At 38.3% G+C, this 15,749-nt stretch overlaps 2 protein-coding genes across 2 annotated transcripts; one reads left to right on the top strand and one right to left on the bottom strand.

Moving 5' to 3' along the window:
* The first annotated feature begins 271 nt into the window (after window positions 1-271).
* Window positions 272-2,914, top strand: gpx1b (glutathione peroxidase 1b). The gene is made up of 2 exons (XM_015606888.3): window positions 272-666; window positions 2,357-2,914. Exons 1-2 carry the CDS (start codon window positions 445-447, stop codon window positions 2,705-2,707), a joined length of 573 nt encoding a protein of 190 aa, XP_015462374.1. The 5' UTR covers window positions 272-444; the 3' UTR covers window positions 2,708-2,914.
* An 801-nt stretch (window positions 2,915-3,715) lies between these two features.
* usp4 (ubiquitin specific peptidase 4 (proto-oncogene)) lies at window positions 3,716-15,329 on the bottom strand. The gene is made up of 22 exons (XM_007253269.4): window positions 15,145-15,329; window positions 13,452-13,579; window positions 12,901-13,031; window positions 12,646-12,772; window positions 12,388-12,533; window positions 12,171-12,232; window positions 11,927-12,073; window positions 11,633-11,750; window positions 11,307-11,480; window positions 10,720-10,878; window positions 10,041-10,265; window positions 9,755-9,838; window positions 9,515-9,609; window positions 9,248-9,430; window positions 8,840-9,072; window positions 8,470-8,691; window positions 8,303-8,373; window positions 8,097-8,212; window positions 7,485-7,634; window positions 6,268-6,371; window positions 5,789-5,877; window positions 3,716-5,685 (listed from the first exon to the last, which is right to left on the bottom strand). The coding sequence occupies exons 1-22, from the start codon at window positions 15,291-15,293 to the stop codon at window positions 5,563-5,565; spliced, it is 3,036 nt and encodes a 1,011-aa protein (XP_007253331.3). The 5' UTR covers window positions 15,294-15,329; the 3' UTR covers window positions 3,716-5,562.
* Between the last annotated feature and the right edge of the window lie 420 nt (window positions 15,330-15,749).

The following is a 15,749-nucleotide window of genomic DNA, read 5'->3' as shown; positions in this document are numbered from 1 at the left end:
TGCACATGCTTCACATATATTATATAAACATATATATTACATATATAATTTTCAGAGTCTTTTCTCGAAGTCGTTTAGTAGTTAGCATTAAGTTGATTTCCAGGCACACATCTAGCTAATATCGTTTTCCTGTCTGTCTCTATTGTTATCGCAGTTTGACGACGGTCCCTAAAGTTTTGTGGGCGTTCCTTTACTAGGGGCTGTGGGTTGTGCAGAGATAAACACGCAGATTGGTTCCCTCTGGTTCACCTTCCCCCCGGTGACCCGCCTTCCTACCCTATCATCCTCTTCTCCTCCTTCTCTTCTCCTCCTCCTGTCCTCCTCCAGATATCTCCTCCTCCGCTTTCTTCATCAGGTTCACTGCGTGGTTGAAGTTCAGCGTGTCGTGTGTTAAGATCACAGTGAAGTCTCTTGGTGGTTGGTGTGTAGTTAGTGGAGGAAATCATGGCTGATGTGAAGTCGTTCTATGATATCACAGCGAAGACTCTGGCAGGAGCGGAGTTCAGGTTTTCTTCTCTACAGGGTAAAGTTGTTCTCATCGAGAATGTGGCGTCTCTCTGAGGCACGACCACCAGGGATTACACCCAGATGAACGAGCTCCATCAGCGGTTCTCCGACAAGGGGCTCGTGGTTCTGGGAGTGCCCTGCAATCAGTTCGGGCATCAGGTAAGACCTTTTTAAAAAGCTGGTTGGATGGGCCGACTTCCTTATTTTATTTATTTTTAATTGGATTGTGTAATATATTGTGTACAATATATATAATACATCAATACAATAGAGATAGATAGATAGATAGATAGATAGATAGATAGATAGATAGACAGACAGACAGACCCTTGCTTTACTATATAAGTTATTATGAACAATGAGGAAAAAATGACCAAATTTTAAACCTCTGGAATATAATCAAGAAAAGATGGATGATCACAAGCCATCAAACCAAGCTAAACTGCTTGAATTTTTGCACCAGGAGTGGCATAAAGTATTCCAAAAGCAGTGTGTAAGACTGGTGGAGAACATGCCAAGATGCATGAAAACTCTGATTAAAAACAGGGTTATTCCACCAAATAATGATTTCTGAACACTTAAAACATTTATACATATGAACTTAATTTCTTTGCTTTATTTGAGGTCTGAAAGCTCTGCATCTTTTTTGTTATTTCAGCCGTTTCTCATTTTCTGCAAATAGATGCTCTAAATGACAAAAAAAATGGAATTTGGGAAAATGTTGTCTATCGTTTATAGAATAAAACAATAATGTTAATTTTACCTAAGCATATACTTGTAAATAGCAAAATCAGAGAAACTGATTCAGAAACTGAAGTGGTCTCATTTTTTTCCAGAGCTGTATATAGACAGTTCCTTTTTTCTTCAGATTTGTTTGTTAAAAATTGCATCATAGCTTATAGTAAAATGTAGTATTCTTTTTGGCTTATTAACAATTCGAAGCCTTTTTATCATCTGCTCTACTTCAGCTAAAAATGGAATATGGGTATTCTTCCAGAATTCTTTTTTATATATAATACTATTTTTATTTTGTTAAAGGTTTTAGGTTATTCGAAAAGTTTAGGATGATACACAATGGTGCAATAAGCATTTAAAGGCTTCTTTATTACTAAAATATTTATATAAAAACATTTAAGGAACATTGAAATGTATTGTTGCTATTGTTCTTGTTATTGTATTATTATTTTATAGTGTATGTGTAGATTAGCTGTTTATGATGACTGATATGAACACATTTGTGGCTATAATTAATTTTATGCCATTTATTAAATAGCAGGGATTTATTTTTCATTTTATTACTGTTGCACAGTAATTTAATATACATTGTAATTTTTATTTTGATGTTTAACTTATGTTTATATTAGCTTAATCATTCTATATAAGATAAAATATATAATCTGTTTTGCTATTTTGTGCCTTCCAATCTCTTAAAGTTTGATATTTCATTAAAATTAAGAGTTGTAGATGTTGTAGGTACCATACTGTTACAATTTGTAATCTGAAGCTTTAGCACACTTGACACCGGGCAGGTGTGTCTCCAGTTACTCCTCAGATGGCTGCCTATCTAACTTAAACACATTAAGGTGCATCATTGTAGGTGATCTAGTTTCCCTGTAAAACATGTCAGGTAACCTAAGTTCATGTATTGTTTAATATTTTGCTCATTATTATTATTATTATTTGTAGGAATGTCTTGGTTAGAAGACCCTTGGCTAGATATAAACATCCAAATGATCTGATAGAACTGAAACACACAATTAAGGTCTAATATGGATTGTGGTACTAAAACAAAAAGTCAGTAGCTGAACACTGCTATGAGATTATTCAGTATTATGTCGTTCTTATTCAGGAAAACTGCACTAACGAAGAGATCCTGATGTCCTTAAAATATGTCCGTCCTGGAAACAGCTTCGAACCCAAGTTCCAGTTGCTGGAGAAGGTTGATGTGAATGGAAAAGATGCTCACCCTCTCTTCGTCTTCCTCAAAGAGAAGCTGCCATTTCCCAGTGATGAACCAGTGGCCTTCATGGGTGACCCAAAATGCATCATCTGGAGTCCCGTCTGCAGGAATGACATTTCCTGGAATTTTGAGAAGTTCCTCATTGGACCAGATGGGGTCCCTTTCAAGCGCTACAGCAGAAGATACCTGACCAGCAACATTGATGGGGACATAAAGAAGCTTTTGAACATTGCCAGTTAAAGTGTCTCCTCCTTTTGTAGCTGGTTGTGCCCTTACTGGGCCCAGTGCTCCTGTATTGGGATGCTTACTGAATGAAGATGCCCTTTTAAACATTATGTGGGGGGTTTCAGATACTGTGTAAGAGTCCTAACTGAACAGTTGCATTGGGTCCATTTATGGCACAACAAGCCTTTTCAGGATCAGTAAATAAAGGTTTACTCTTCAGTCTTTCTGAGTGCTTCTTTTTTAATTGGCTAGAAACTTACAGGCTGCACCTACAGCATTAGCTCGTGTCTTCTACCTGCTACCTCTGTTGCCCTGAGAAGGACATTGCATATTAATGTCTGTCCCTTGGCAACAAATGATTGTTGTCTCTGAGTCATGCACGTTTACAACAGACTTTGTGGTCTGTTGTCCCTCTGTGGCGACTTTGTTGAAATGACCGTTTCCTGCTGACATTTACAAAGCCTTTAAGGACAAGCTGGCTTAAGAAAGTTTTCCAAGATAAATATGAGAACTAAGCCAGTGAGAGGCTGAGCAAAATTCAAAGCTAGGGTTCTGGTCATTCTGTGTGGTTCTGTTAAATGCCCTGTTTGGTCCAAGCCACCTAAAAAAAGCAAGTATATACGTATCCACTTAGAGGTGGTCTGAGCAACACTTGAGCCGTATGATAACACTGTAAATACCTCAATCTTTCCAAGATTTAGCCTGCAACTGAAATGACTCCAAGTTAAAGGAAACACCAATATTTGTTTCATATCAAGCTTATCTGTCTATCCAGAAACACACTTGTCTACAAGTGTAAACATTTGGATAAAATCTAATCAGGATAAAATCTAGATACTAGTCACATGAAGTGACTAGATGTAAACTGGGACAAAATATATATTTTTACATAATCTATTTTATTATGAGAAACTGGCCAAGAGCAGGGTTGAGATCTCATTTTATAATAAACAAGTTCAAATGTTTCCTCCTATCATCAGAACTATACATGCTTAACTATCACAAGCAAACAGGACTCCCCACTCAGGCTTCAATTCTTTATTGTCTTTTTTTTTTTTTCATTTAAATGATTTCAAAATCCAGGGTTGCACATATTGCCATGATAAATATCAGAACACAAAGAAGTTATGTATCCTATTCTGTAGATAGTACATGACTATTTACATCTATGCAACATCTCTCAAAATGATTTTTAAAATGTATGCTATTTCAGTAAATGTGGCAGGTAAAAAAGTGCATTGGCCAGTATGTCATAATTCAAGGTTCAATGTCAGTTTAGAGCAGGGTATCAAGCATGTACTTGTCACAGCCTGACAGACCCAAAAGAGAGAAGCAGATGGGGACCGACCAACAACCATTTTGCATGCCGCTATTCCACAGAAGAGAAAAGCACACGAAATATGATGCATACTGACTGTTTTGGTTCATTCGTAATAGGGAGGAAAAGACGTTTCAGTAATCCTCCCAGTGTTAAGCGTGTTCACATAAGTAAGAGTCGTTAAACAAGCGAAGTAATGCCACAACCAATAACATGGCAAATTCACCACAAAGTAGCAGATAGGGCAGAGTAGCATTGTAGTCACTGACTGTGTAAAGTTTTCTTGATTCTAGCATTGGCCTCAAGTTTCCAGGGCAGGATATTCAATCTGTGCCTAGAACTGTAGCCTTTTAAAGTCTCAAATTTAGCACCACTTTCGAGCAGTGGCTCGATGCTCCTGTCTGTCTGCCTTTCAAAGACAGGAGAAACCTGCAAAAAAAAATTCTATTAAATATCTGCCAACCTGGAAGATTCTGAAGCATATAAATGTGATCTCAACTAATAAAATGCCATGTGATAAACCTCAGACCTGTTTTGTTTCAAGCAAGACATGTATGTGTACCACCTTTTAAAGTTTAAAACTAAATCCACTCACACAAGCCCCCTTTTAACAGTTCTTGGGGCAGAAAGGCCGCTAGTGCTAACGTATCAGAGAGAGCAGCACAATAATAAAAGATCAGCAGTATAATCAATCTCACCACATAACTTACTCAAGTTTAGCCTTTACGATCTACCCCAGGCTTTAAAGATAAAGCCTTAAACTGAAGTATATGTAAATGAATGCTTGCAAAAATGTGTCACTGCACTAAGCTGAAAGCCTTATGGTTGGGCATAGAAATGTTGACATAGTCTAGTCAAACAAAATCTTCCTGTCTAGAATGTGAGATTATGCAAACAAGCATTTTTTCAGAGAAGAATCTATTCCTCACGAGAGGCACATAATACAAAACACCTTCAGAGTACAAGGGGTAAGCATGGAGAGGAAAAAAAAAATTGAACACATACTTGTTTGCATACATTTCACAGAATGTCTGTCTATAATCTAGGCCATTTTTCCCTCCATCCTCACTATCTCAAATGCCATCAACACGTATACAACTTTGGTTGATACAACACAATGCATTTGGCTTCTTTTTCACTTTTCCACTGGGACAGAAAAGTATGCGCCTCACAATATTTTAGGCAACTTAACATTCTTAAATGTTCAGCGAGAGGCTGAATATCTGCATTATTCTCCACCTCTTTAAACTAAACAAATGAGCTCAGCAGGCAACAAGGTCCAGGAGAACATCTGTCATATCACGCTTCAAACTAAAATTTTTGTTTATTGATTCATTCTTTTCTCTTTTTTGTTCATACAACATACTTCTTGGCTCTTGGTAGATGTGCACATTAGTGAAGAAAATTAAAATAGCGTGGAAAGACAGGGCCTCAGAGTCCTTTATGGGGGCGGGTAAAGATCACCAGAAACTCTGGGATGTGCACTGACGCATTGTTGGTTATTCATTCAGACAGCTTTTTTTAGTGCCAGTCTTTAAAAGAGCACTGAGCTTCAGTTGATGTCCATGGTGTCTTCCAAAGATTCAGATGCTCCTCCCAGTGATGCAGATGGAGCAGACCTTGACGAAGGTTCTCCATCTCGCCGTTGGTAGAAGAGTACATAGGCTGCTTTAGTCTGAAAAGGAACAGCAGATTTAAAATAATTACAACAGTTATAACAAGAAAGTGTTGTCACTTTGAAGGGGTAAAAGGCAAAACAGAAAAAAATGGTTTCTTACCACTATCTGATCTTCTGAGGCCGAGGACACACTGCTGTCATCAAAATAATACCATTTTCCATCCACCTTATTCTTAGCATATGCTGTGTCTGCAAGTAGAAGTGAAGAAAATTATGACGGATACTGCAACAGCTACACCACACAACAAGCCTTTACTGTCACGAGGCTAAATGTAGAAAGAGACATTATTAACCAATCCAGAATAATTTACAATAGTGTCTGACAGAAAATTTAACCTTGAGTCACATTTACACAGGCACAAGGCCCCTGTTCACATGATCATGTGTTTAAAGAAACAATGTAAGGTTGTGAAAAACAAATAAAAAGGTGTGGGGTGATAACACAGAACTCCAAAGAACAGTGCAAAGGCTTCACGAACAGAATGACAAGCTAGATAAATATTAACCAGCTCAGAACTGTCAGAAGGAATGACTTGTATCCTCAAGGAAAGTTAAGGATTACAAAATAAAATGACTCACAATGGCCTCCACCCATTCCTCCATAGTGGTTAGAGACAGCAACGAGGTCATAGACGTAGGGCGCAGCTTTAGGGTCACAGACAAACTCAGACATGTTCAGATCTCTGTGGGGGGGAAAAGCCAGCATTAGCATAAGCATAGCAACAAAACTAACTACTCACTATTAGATCACTATTCCAAGCCCCCAGCCATCAGGCTGCTGAACAGCCAGTAATGGTGTCCATCACATTCCACTCCATCACAGCTCATCTCACTGGTCTGATCATACAATACATCACATCTTCACCTCCATGCCAACTCACACTGCACCCTGCACTCTATTTTCCTTACACATCTGTATTCAAATCTATTCAAATCTAAAGTGATATTAACATTGTATAGTCATAAGTTAAATTGTATAGATTTTATTTTGGACATTGTGTTTTCCTGTCTACTAAGAGGGACTATGCACATTTTTCAGGTACATGTAAGGACTGTGAATGTGAAACTTGATTTGATGAACAATGAAGACTACTCCAGGTACTACATGTCCTTGCCAAGTCCAGTGTGCCGCAATCAGATTCAAATGGACATGCCAATACTAAGAGCTCTGCAAGTCTCACAGATTTAAGAGGTATCTAATTGCTCAAAATCTATATAATAAAGTGTAAGTAATTTATTCTTTACTACAAAGTCACCTAGGAAAAGCCAAACAAGATCAGAAGATCAGTATTTTCTGACTGTGGTTTTGCAATACAATGCACAACACAATATGTGAAAAATCTTGTGGATGTATTGCTTAAGTAAGACAATATATTTAATGAGCATTCTCAGAAAGGAGACTAGTAGGTTACACATTTCCTGGTTTCTATTGTATTACAGTGTCTGTATCTGAGCCAATAACCCTGAGGGCAATCATCCTCAAACTGAAACTAATGGTTCACTATACTCCCCTCACACATTTGTTTTGTATCAGAATATCATTATTTGTTTTCAAATGAATAACTGTGCAATCTGTTCCTCCCCACCAAATCACACACCTTCAGTACAATGTAAAAGCCGCAAACATAAAGTCTAGATGGTTTTTGAACAAAACAAGCCACTATTGAGCATGCTGCCTCCTGGTGGAAATATTATTTTATATATATTATTTTATATATATATATATATATATATATATATATATATATATATATATATATATATATATATATATATATATATAACAACTGTCATACCTGATGGGGAAGTCCACTATAGTGTCCAGTTTGTCTCTCCAGCAGCGATTATAGGAGAAGCGTTTTAGATGCACCACCAGAATGCGGGGTAGAGACCACAGGTCAAACTTCTTTGTAGCCCGCTGGTGCTTCTTACAGGTGGGACAGTACCTGCAGTGAGCAACAGAGACAGATTTAATTAATAACTAGAGCTCTGCATTGACAATAACCTTCCGATACAATAAGCATAAGGATACAGACTTTATATTTTTTTTATTTAAAATATAGTCAGAGTGTCATTGCAAAAAGAAAACATACATGTGCACAACATCTAAGTAAACAAATGGTTTACTTTTGTGCAAGTAAAACTCTAAGGATGTATGATGATATCATAATTATATCAGTATTGGCCGATCATTTTTTAATTGCCAATATTTCAAACTGATACTTACTGAGATGTACTGTATGCTGAATTGATTTAAGCTAATATTGTTTTATTGTATTAGTTTTGAATTCATAAAGTTATACCAGGGTGTATAGTCTCTCTGTACATTAGAAATGCATTGCAATTTATTGCAAAGGGAACTCTACAATTTTTTGAATAAATAAAATATATTTACAGTTCACACTTACCAAGGATCATGCTCTCCCAAAGTCTCCATAGTGGTAAATAGCTCAATGCATTCCTTCAAAGCCACTGTAGTCTTCTTTTTTTGTGCCTGCATCATGCTCTCGTGCTTCTCATAGGCCTTAAAACAGAGAAAGCAGAACTTAAAAACATGCTCAAGGTAACAAACTACCTTCACACTTTAGGGTATGCAACTATAAAGCAAGCTAACCTCTGCTTCCTGGTCATCATAGCACAGTCTCTTTGAGTCTGCTTCCCAGTCAATAGCTATTGTGGAATGTGCTGCGAAATGAGTTTTACACATTTAATTGCAAACTTTAAACACTGAAAACAAACATGATATAAATAAGTAAAGTCTAGTACAAAGGTGATAGTTACGGGTGAGTTTGAGGATGTTGCCTTCGCATGGTAAGGGACTGATATTGGCTGTGCCATAGGTGTTCACCATACTGAAAGTAAAGAGTTTGGGTCGAGACGCTTTCCCAACACTACCAACAGGACCATTCTCGGGCTCTGAGCCCTCATCCTCTCCGTCCACAGTTTCTGACTGGCTGCTTTCGGGATCTGGGCTGTCTTGGTGGTCCATGGCCTCAACTTCACCTGTGAGAACACAAAAGAATAATAGAATTACACTCTATACAAAAATAATAACAATGGAGAATCCTGTATCAGCCCAACAATAAAAAACACTTCAAACACACAAAATTAAGAGTGACATGTCACTTGATATGCTGTATCAATAACTTACCATCACAAACTCCATTGGGGCCATTGCAGGTTTCAGAGTGGCTGCTGCTTCCATTGGTAGACCCAGCACTACAGGATGCTCCATCGGACATTGGGCTGCTACAGCTGCTCACACCTGCACTGTGATTGGACGCTGAAACTCCACAATCCACTGAGTGGCTACTGTTACAAGAAGTGGCTGAAGCAGAAGCTCTGCTGTCCACTACAGTGCCCTGTGAACGCTTCACATAGCGCCTAATAAAACAAATAAAAACAATGTCTCAGTATTCTACCTTTTAGTGTACCCTAGTTTGTCTTTTCAGCAGTCGGAAATTCATAATTTGTCCAATTTCATTCATTTACTTTGGGACACTAAGAGAACTTAAGGGGAAACATTCAACAATAAAAGTGATCCAAGTAAAGCACCCACCCGATTCTCTCCAGTACACGCTCATACAATGTGTCTTGGGAGAGATTGTGGCGAGGAACAGTGACGAGGAGAGGCTGCCCAAACAACATGGTGCCTGAAGAGCCTCCGCTGTGCTTCATGTGTCTCTCCCTGAAGTACACTGGCAAATTCATTCGCTCACTGTCCTCCTCCAACACCTCATAGCTACAACAAATAAGCAACTTGTCAATTACACAAATTCACCAGCCTGAAAAAAAAAAAAAAATCCGAGTCCTGTGTCCAACTTACATAAAGATGATGTCTTTGTCTACAATGTGGTTTAAACCTTCATCCTTTCTGTAGATTTTATGGAAACGATGATTGTAAACATCTGCCACAACCATCTAAAAAAGGGTGAGAAAAGCTCAAAACTTCAGAATGTTTTCTGATGCAAACTAATATTAAAGCAGCCTTTGAATCCTATATAAACTGGGTATAAATGAGAAAAAATAGCAGAACATTGAAAAGATCAAACATTTAAAATCTTACATTCTCTGCAGGAACTCCAGACAGTTTTGACAAAGCACTGCACAGGTCTGCCACTGTGCCTATTTTCGGGACAACTACACGGTACTTAAAGGACAGAAAACAGGGAAAATCAAAATATGATTTGACCTTCAGTTCATATTATCTAACCACTTTTAGCAAAACAACAAAACCAAAATGCTTCTGCACTAGTAAAGTAGTGCTATTCAACAAGCACACAATAACCACCCCGTTTCAATGTATATAAACAAAAGCTGGAGAAAATAAGTACAATCCTATATAAACTTACTTTTGTGGGTCTGGATAGAGGGTCGGCACAAACCAGGATCACCTCCATGGTGCGGTCCTTTTTCATGGGCAGGGGCAGCGTGAGGTAGCAGAAAGGATCAAAAGTCACAGACACTTTGGAGCACTCAGGGCAGACTAAGGTAGACTTGAACAAGCCATGAAAGATATCCACAATGATGGAGTCATTTCGGAGCCGATGGTTTGTCCAGGCCTCTTTAGCTACAATCTGTGAATGTAAAGTAAGCAAAATCAACCAAAGAAAAAAAACTCATGAAAGAATATAAAACAAATGCACATGTAATGCGACGAAAGGCACTGTCCTGCAGGTTAAAACTGACTAACACTATTTTATATTTAAACACTAAATTAGAAGAAAATATATATGTCCATGCAATCAACCTAGTCATTAACAACCTGAAGCCCTGTTATTGTTTTTAAAAAGACTCCTCAAAATATGTACATGAATGTCCTTCTAGGTCATTCTTTGAATTGCCATAATGTGTGGTTTATCATCTAGAACTCAAACATAAATATTAATGATTGACACTTCTAGAACCCCACTGCTCTATTTGTCATATTGGTTTTAATGAATATGAAACGGCAGAGAAGAAAAGGAAAAAAACACATAGAAATTCAGGATGTGTGAGAATCATAGTAAGTAGTATTGGTTATTGAAGTACCTCATCAGGCCGGCCCTCTGCATCTCTTAGGGCCAAGTAAGGCTTCTTCTTGACACGGTTAAGGTCTTCATGCAGGCCATCCAGCAAAAAGGCCAGCAGCTCCTGAGAGTCCTGCTGTTGGTACCCTGAGAACTGGGGGGCAAAGCGTCCGACCTGTGTCTGCACAAAGAAAAAACGTCAACCTCCAGGATAAGAATTTTTACTGCAGTCCTGGCAGACTGTGCTACAAATTTTGATTGTCCACAACTGGCTAAACATGTATGAGCTATTTGTATGAATAGTGCTGCACAATACAGTGCAAGTCAAAAGATACAAGACACCCTTTTATTTCAGAAACTAAATATGGCATCTTTCAAGACGGTAACCAATTTTTAAATATTGTCTAAAAAAGCTGCACCGATTTGCCTGATAAAATAATTTTACTCCAGTCTTAGATGCAGGGAATTCATTATTAAAGTCATGACATGTACTGTATCACTGATCTCTGATGCAATCTAGTGAAAACTGTTGGCTTTACCTGAAAATTCATACTAATTTTAACATAAACAGGTTGAATGTAATGCGTTCAGCATAGCTGCTTTACTTACTTTGAAAGTGCGGGGAGCCACATAGCTGCTTCGGCTAAGCCACATCTGTTTAACTAAGTCTGCATAGGCCTCAGCAATCTCTCCTCGCATGCCTAACGGATTCTCCCGATTGATCTCAGCTTCATACTGGTCCTCCAAAAAATATTCTGTTAGGGGCGGTGAATTGCTCAAGCACTGTAGAAAAATGACACCGATTTAGAAGGGAGTATATTCATCATAGATAAGTGCATGTTTATACTATGCTGACAACTATGTATGTACTATATTGAGTTTAGGGGGACTCAACATATAAAGGCAAGTGTGTGTGTGTGTGTGTGTGTGTGTACCTGCAGTGCAGAGTTCATGAAGCAGGTGTTGCCCAGATTACTAAGGCCACAGAGGCCAGGCTGTGAAGCAGATTCTCTGTAACTGTAGGACGAGCTGTAGGAGTTGTATCCTCCCAACCTGAAGAAGATTAAATAGTCAGTAAAAATTATATTTTAAACTAGAAAATAAATTGTGAGGATAGTTGTATAGGGACAGATTATGATTTAAAGGATTAAAGTCACTGATTAAAAAGTTAAAAACGTTTTTTTTCCCTAATGCATAGAACATAAAAAAGGGACTGTGTGAAAACATACCGGTTACCAGAAGAAGTGCTATTGTTTAGCATGTAACTAGAATTGCTGCTGCTGTCTCCATTGGTCACTGTGGATGAAATAGTGGCAGACGAATTGGAAGAGAATTTCGGTGACGTAGTAAAAGTCCTAGAGGTGGTTGTACTGGACCTGAAAGCAAATTAGTTCATATAAATAAATAAAAATTAGTGACATCAAATACTATTTATGGATAACTATTTATAATGATGACTTTGAATATATTCACTTGGTATGAGAGGCTTGTCTGGGCCATGTGCCATCTTCATTCTTCCTTTCAATTACAAGCACCTGAAAGAAAACAGTTAAACTATGAGCTCATACAAATCAAAGTACTCGCATGTAAGCACTTTCCAATTGCTTACCAGACAGTTACAAAAAATAATTTTGGCACTGAACAAAAAGAAGCAGAACATTATTAGCTGTATAGAATAGTAGAATCCTACCTGGCCCTGAAAAAGCCCAGCATCCTGAACAGTGCTGTCAGGCTTGTTCAGCTGCTCGTATGTGTTGCTCATGTACTTGTTCCACAATCGAGTTTCTTTTTCTGATGGGATGTTAAAAAGAGACCTCATCTCCTTTTCAATTGTATCTGAGACAAGAAAACAAACCATTATAAATCAGCAGCTGTGATATGACATCAGTGTATTTTCCAGCCTTTCCTGTAATTGGTCACAATACTGATACTATTCAAGGTCTCATACCAATGGTATCAGCTTTGCTGAAATGGCGTGTAACCACATTGTCCATGTTGTCATTCTCACACAGATTCAGCTCCAACAGATAGACTTCCACTTTACAGTGCTTCACAAACATCCCATGCTCAACCACCTAGTTGACACATCAAAACAAAATGCATCAGAAACACATTTATCTGAAGAAAAGTATGTGCTGTGATTACAAAGAAAATGTATATATTTCGAAATAAAGTACAGACTTAAGCGAAGGCAGTGCTTTACCTTCCTGACAATAGGTTTCTGTCCCTCCAGACAGCCATACCAACTAACAAGCTTATTCCAAGCTTCTGTGGGCACCAAGACATAGTCTAATTCATCTATAAGATGATCTTTTAGCGCTTGGGTTTCTTGGTCTGCAATACAATAGAGGAGACAAAAAAATGTTATGTAGCCCATTAAAACTGAAGCAATCCAAAGACAATCCAAATCTTTATTGCTATCATTACACACCTATTTAAGAGCAGTGTTCATTACAACAGCCATAATAAGTATGTAACTGTAACTCCACCAGTGCATTTGGCTATGATTTTTTTTTTTTAATTAAAATAATATTTTATTTTACTCTTTTCCTCATTACTCAAACAATGTTAATCCTGCCATAAAACTGCCCTTTCCATTTAACAATATAAAGTACAGGCACTAGACTCAACTTATGACAAAATGCCAACAATGAAGTTAGAAACATTTTTTTTTTGTTTTGTTTTTTTCATGACAGTGGCAGGATACATCTTATTCTAAAGACAGACATACATATGAATTTATAATTAACTTACCTGAAAACAGTCCCGAGTTGTCAATGGGTCCTGGGTATAGATTATGTTCTCCAACATTGTACATATCCCAACTGTCAAAGCCCACATATTTTTTCCACTGTTTGAACCACCTGCTGTCGATCAAAAACCTACAGGACATAGAAGGTTGGGTAGAGATTATTAAATTAAATTAGTGTTACAAGACTTACAAAGGCAAACAATCAAACCTTATCTTAATCTGATTAGGTAGTTTGCTCACTTATGGTAAACATTTGTTGTAATTCTTAACTACTCACAAAAACACAACACAAAAGTGAACTCTAATGCACTATTTAGCATCACCAATATAGAAACTGAAATAGAAATCCTTAATCGTCTCTAAACCAGGAACCTGTTCTACTGCATAAGCTTGTTAGCAAAGGATTCCATTTGACTAAGGCACCTGAATTATTTTGTTTGTGGTTTTGTTTTAAGTTGGGCTGGTCTTTGGACATAATCTAGAATGGGAACGCTCATGAAGCCATATCAAGAAAACCACTGTCATATGGTTAGTTAAATTAGCTAGGATAGCTAAAAACCCACCAGGCAGCACACTGCTAACTTTACTGACTGACAGCTAAACCGGCCGGTCAAGCAGGCGGGCATGTCTGTTGATTGACTGTAGCTACAAATATAAAGTGACGTTACGACGATATAGGTTAACATTGTGTGACAGCCAACTAATCTAGTTAACTTTACTCACTTTTTAAGGTTATTTGCCACGGACTATCTGTCTTTGGCTGCCAGTTTGCACAGGCACTGGGTGTTATCCAGTGCCCATGACAAAGCAGTAGCTTGCTAGCGTATGTTACTAACTAACATGACTGATATGTGCACTTATCTATCTAGCTGACCACACAGAACAGCCTGGCTACAAAATTATGTGTCTATAAATTAGCTAACTAGCCAGCTAGCTAACCTATCTATCTATTTTAATGCTTAGTTCCCCATGTAGCCGGCTAACAAGCAAGCAAGCTAACCTATCTGATAATATCATGCATGCGAGCAAGCTAAGCTAAGCTAGCTAACTACGTAATGTTAGCTAGCCAACCTGCCAGCAACTCCTTATAAGAAAATTCTAGCTAACAGAATTAGCTAGCTACAACCTATCTGGGTTTGAACAGCACACTGATAAATAACTAAATAATTTGTAGCTAGGTTAGCTAGCCAAAGAATGTGTCCAATTTATATAAGTTTAGAAAGATTACTAGTTAGCTAGCGTTAGCTTACCTAGCTAAGACAGCGTAGGGTGGCTAATGAGAGAATACTGAGAATACGTGTGACACATACCGGTAACGTTAGCTAGCTAGCTAACAGTGTAGCCGACTAGCTAAGCTATCTAGTTAGCTAACATTAGTTCAAACATATAGCTAGCTGTTGGTTATCTTAGCCAACTACCACACAGCTGGACAAAATATCCAAATATTCTAATAGTTAATAACCTTGCCAGTGAGGCAAATACTATAACCACCAAATTACTTCACTGTTAGCTTTAAAAAGCCCAGCAAGCTAACTAGTTAGCTTAGCTGTCTTAGCATAGCATAGCTAGATATCTAATAGTTCCGTGCCCGTAGTGAAGCGGTAGGCCTGAGGAGGGCTCCTAGCCGAGGCTACAGCAGCAGGTTTGCTAACTTTGCTCCACTCTAAATCCAGCCCTACTTATTCATAGTCTCACCATTCATCTCCCTTTCGCAGTGTGGTCTTCAGCGATGATCCTATCGTCTGTTTTTGACTGTCGATAGAAGGTACCGCCGCTTGAGCCGGCCCGGGCTCCGCATCAGGGTCCGAAGCGTTCCCCGACTCGGGTCCGCCTCCCTCCGCCATCGTGCAGTGAGTGAACCCGGAGCGCGTGTGGGCGCGCAGCTGTAGGGAGAGCGCGCTAGCCCGGCTGGCTAAAAGCTAGTAAACGCACCGCACCAGCCCAGCAAGTAAACCCAGCAGCAGGACTGCATCCAAATGTATTCATAATACTAAAGTAGATTTATATTAATAGAAAGGTATGAGTGGAACGAGAAGGAAATAGTTAACTTTATTTCAGTAATAATCAAACCCTCTTAAATACTCTGTTAAATAATGCACATATGCAAACTTGGCTACAAAAGACAATTGTTTTTGACTAGAAGAGTATTTAGACTTTGTTCATCTATCAAAATATTGTTATTACTTTTTTGTTACTAACCTATGCCAGCCAACTAGCTAGCTATCTAACTATAAAACTCGTTTGGTGGGGCCTTGTTATATCGATCAAACAAATGTGGACCACTGCTTCAGCATTATTGC

The sequence above is a fragment of the Astyanax mexicanus genome, chromosome 5 (assembly GCF_023375975.1).
Source record: "Astyanax mexicanus isolate ESR-SI-001 chromosome 5, AstMex3_surface, whole genome shotgun sequence".
Lineage (NCBI taxonomy): Eukaryota > Metazoa > Chordata > Actinopteri > Characiformes > Acestrorhamphidae > Astyanax > Astyanax mexicanus.
The sequence above is the reverse complement of the archived record's forward strand: the minus strand, read 5'-3'. Positions and strand labels throughout refer to the sequence as shown.

Bases quoted from the DNA above. Each gene is read 5' to 3' on its own strand.
- usp4 (XM_007253269.4), bottom strand. From the start codon at position 15,293: ATGGCGGAGGGAGGCGGACCCGAGTCGGGGAACGCTTCGGACCCTGAT. The intron at 13,580-15,144 runs GTGAGACTATGA...TATGTCCTGTAG, and splicing joins CTGCGAAAGGGAGATGAATG to GTTTTTGATCGACAGCAGGT. The intron at 9,839-10,040 runs GTAAGTTTATAT...CTGTCCTTTAAG, and splicing joins CTCTATCCAGACCCACAAAA to TACCGTGTAGTTGTCCCGAA.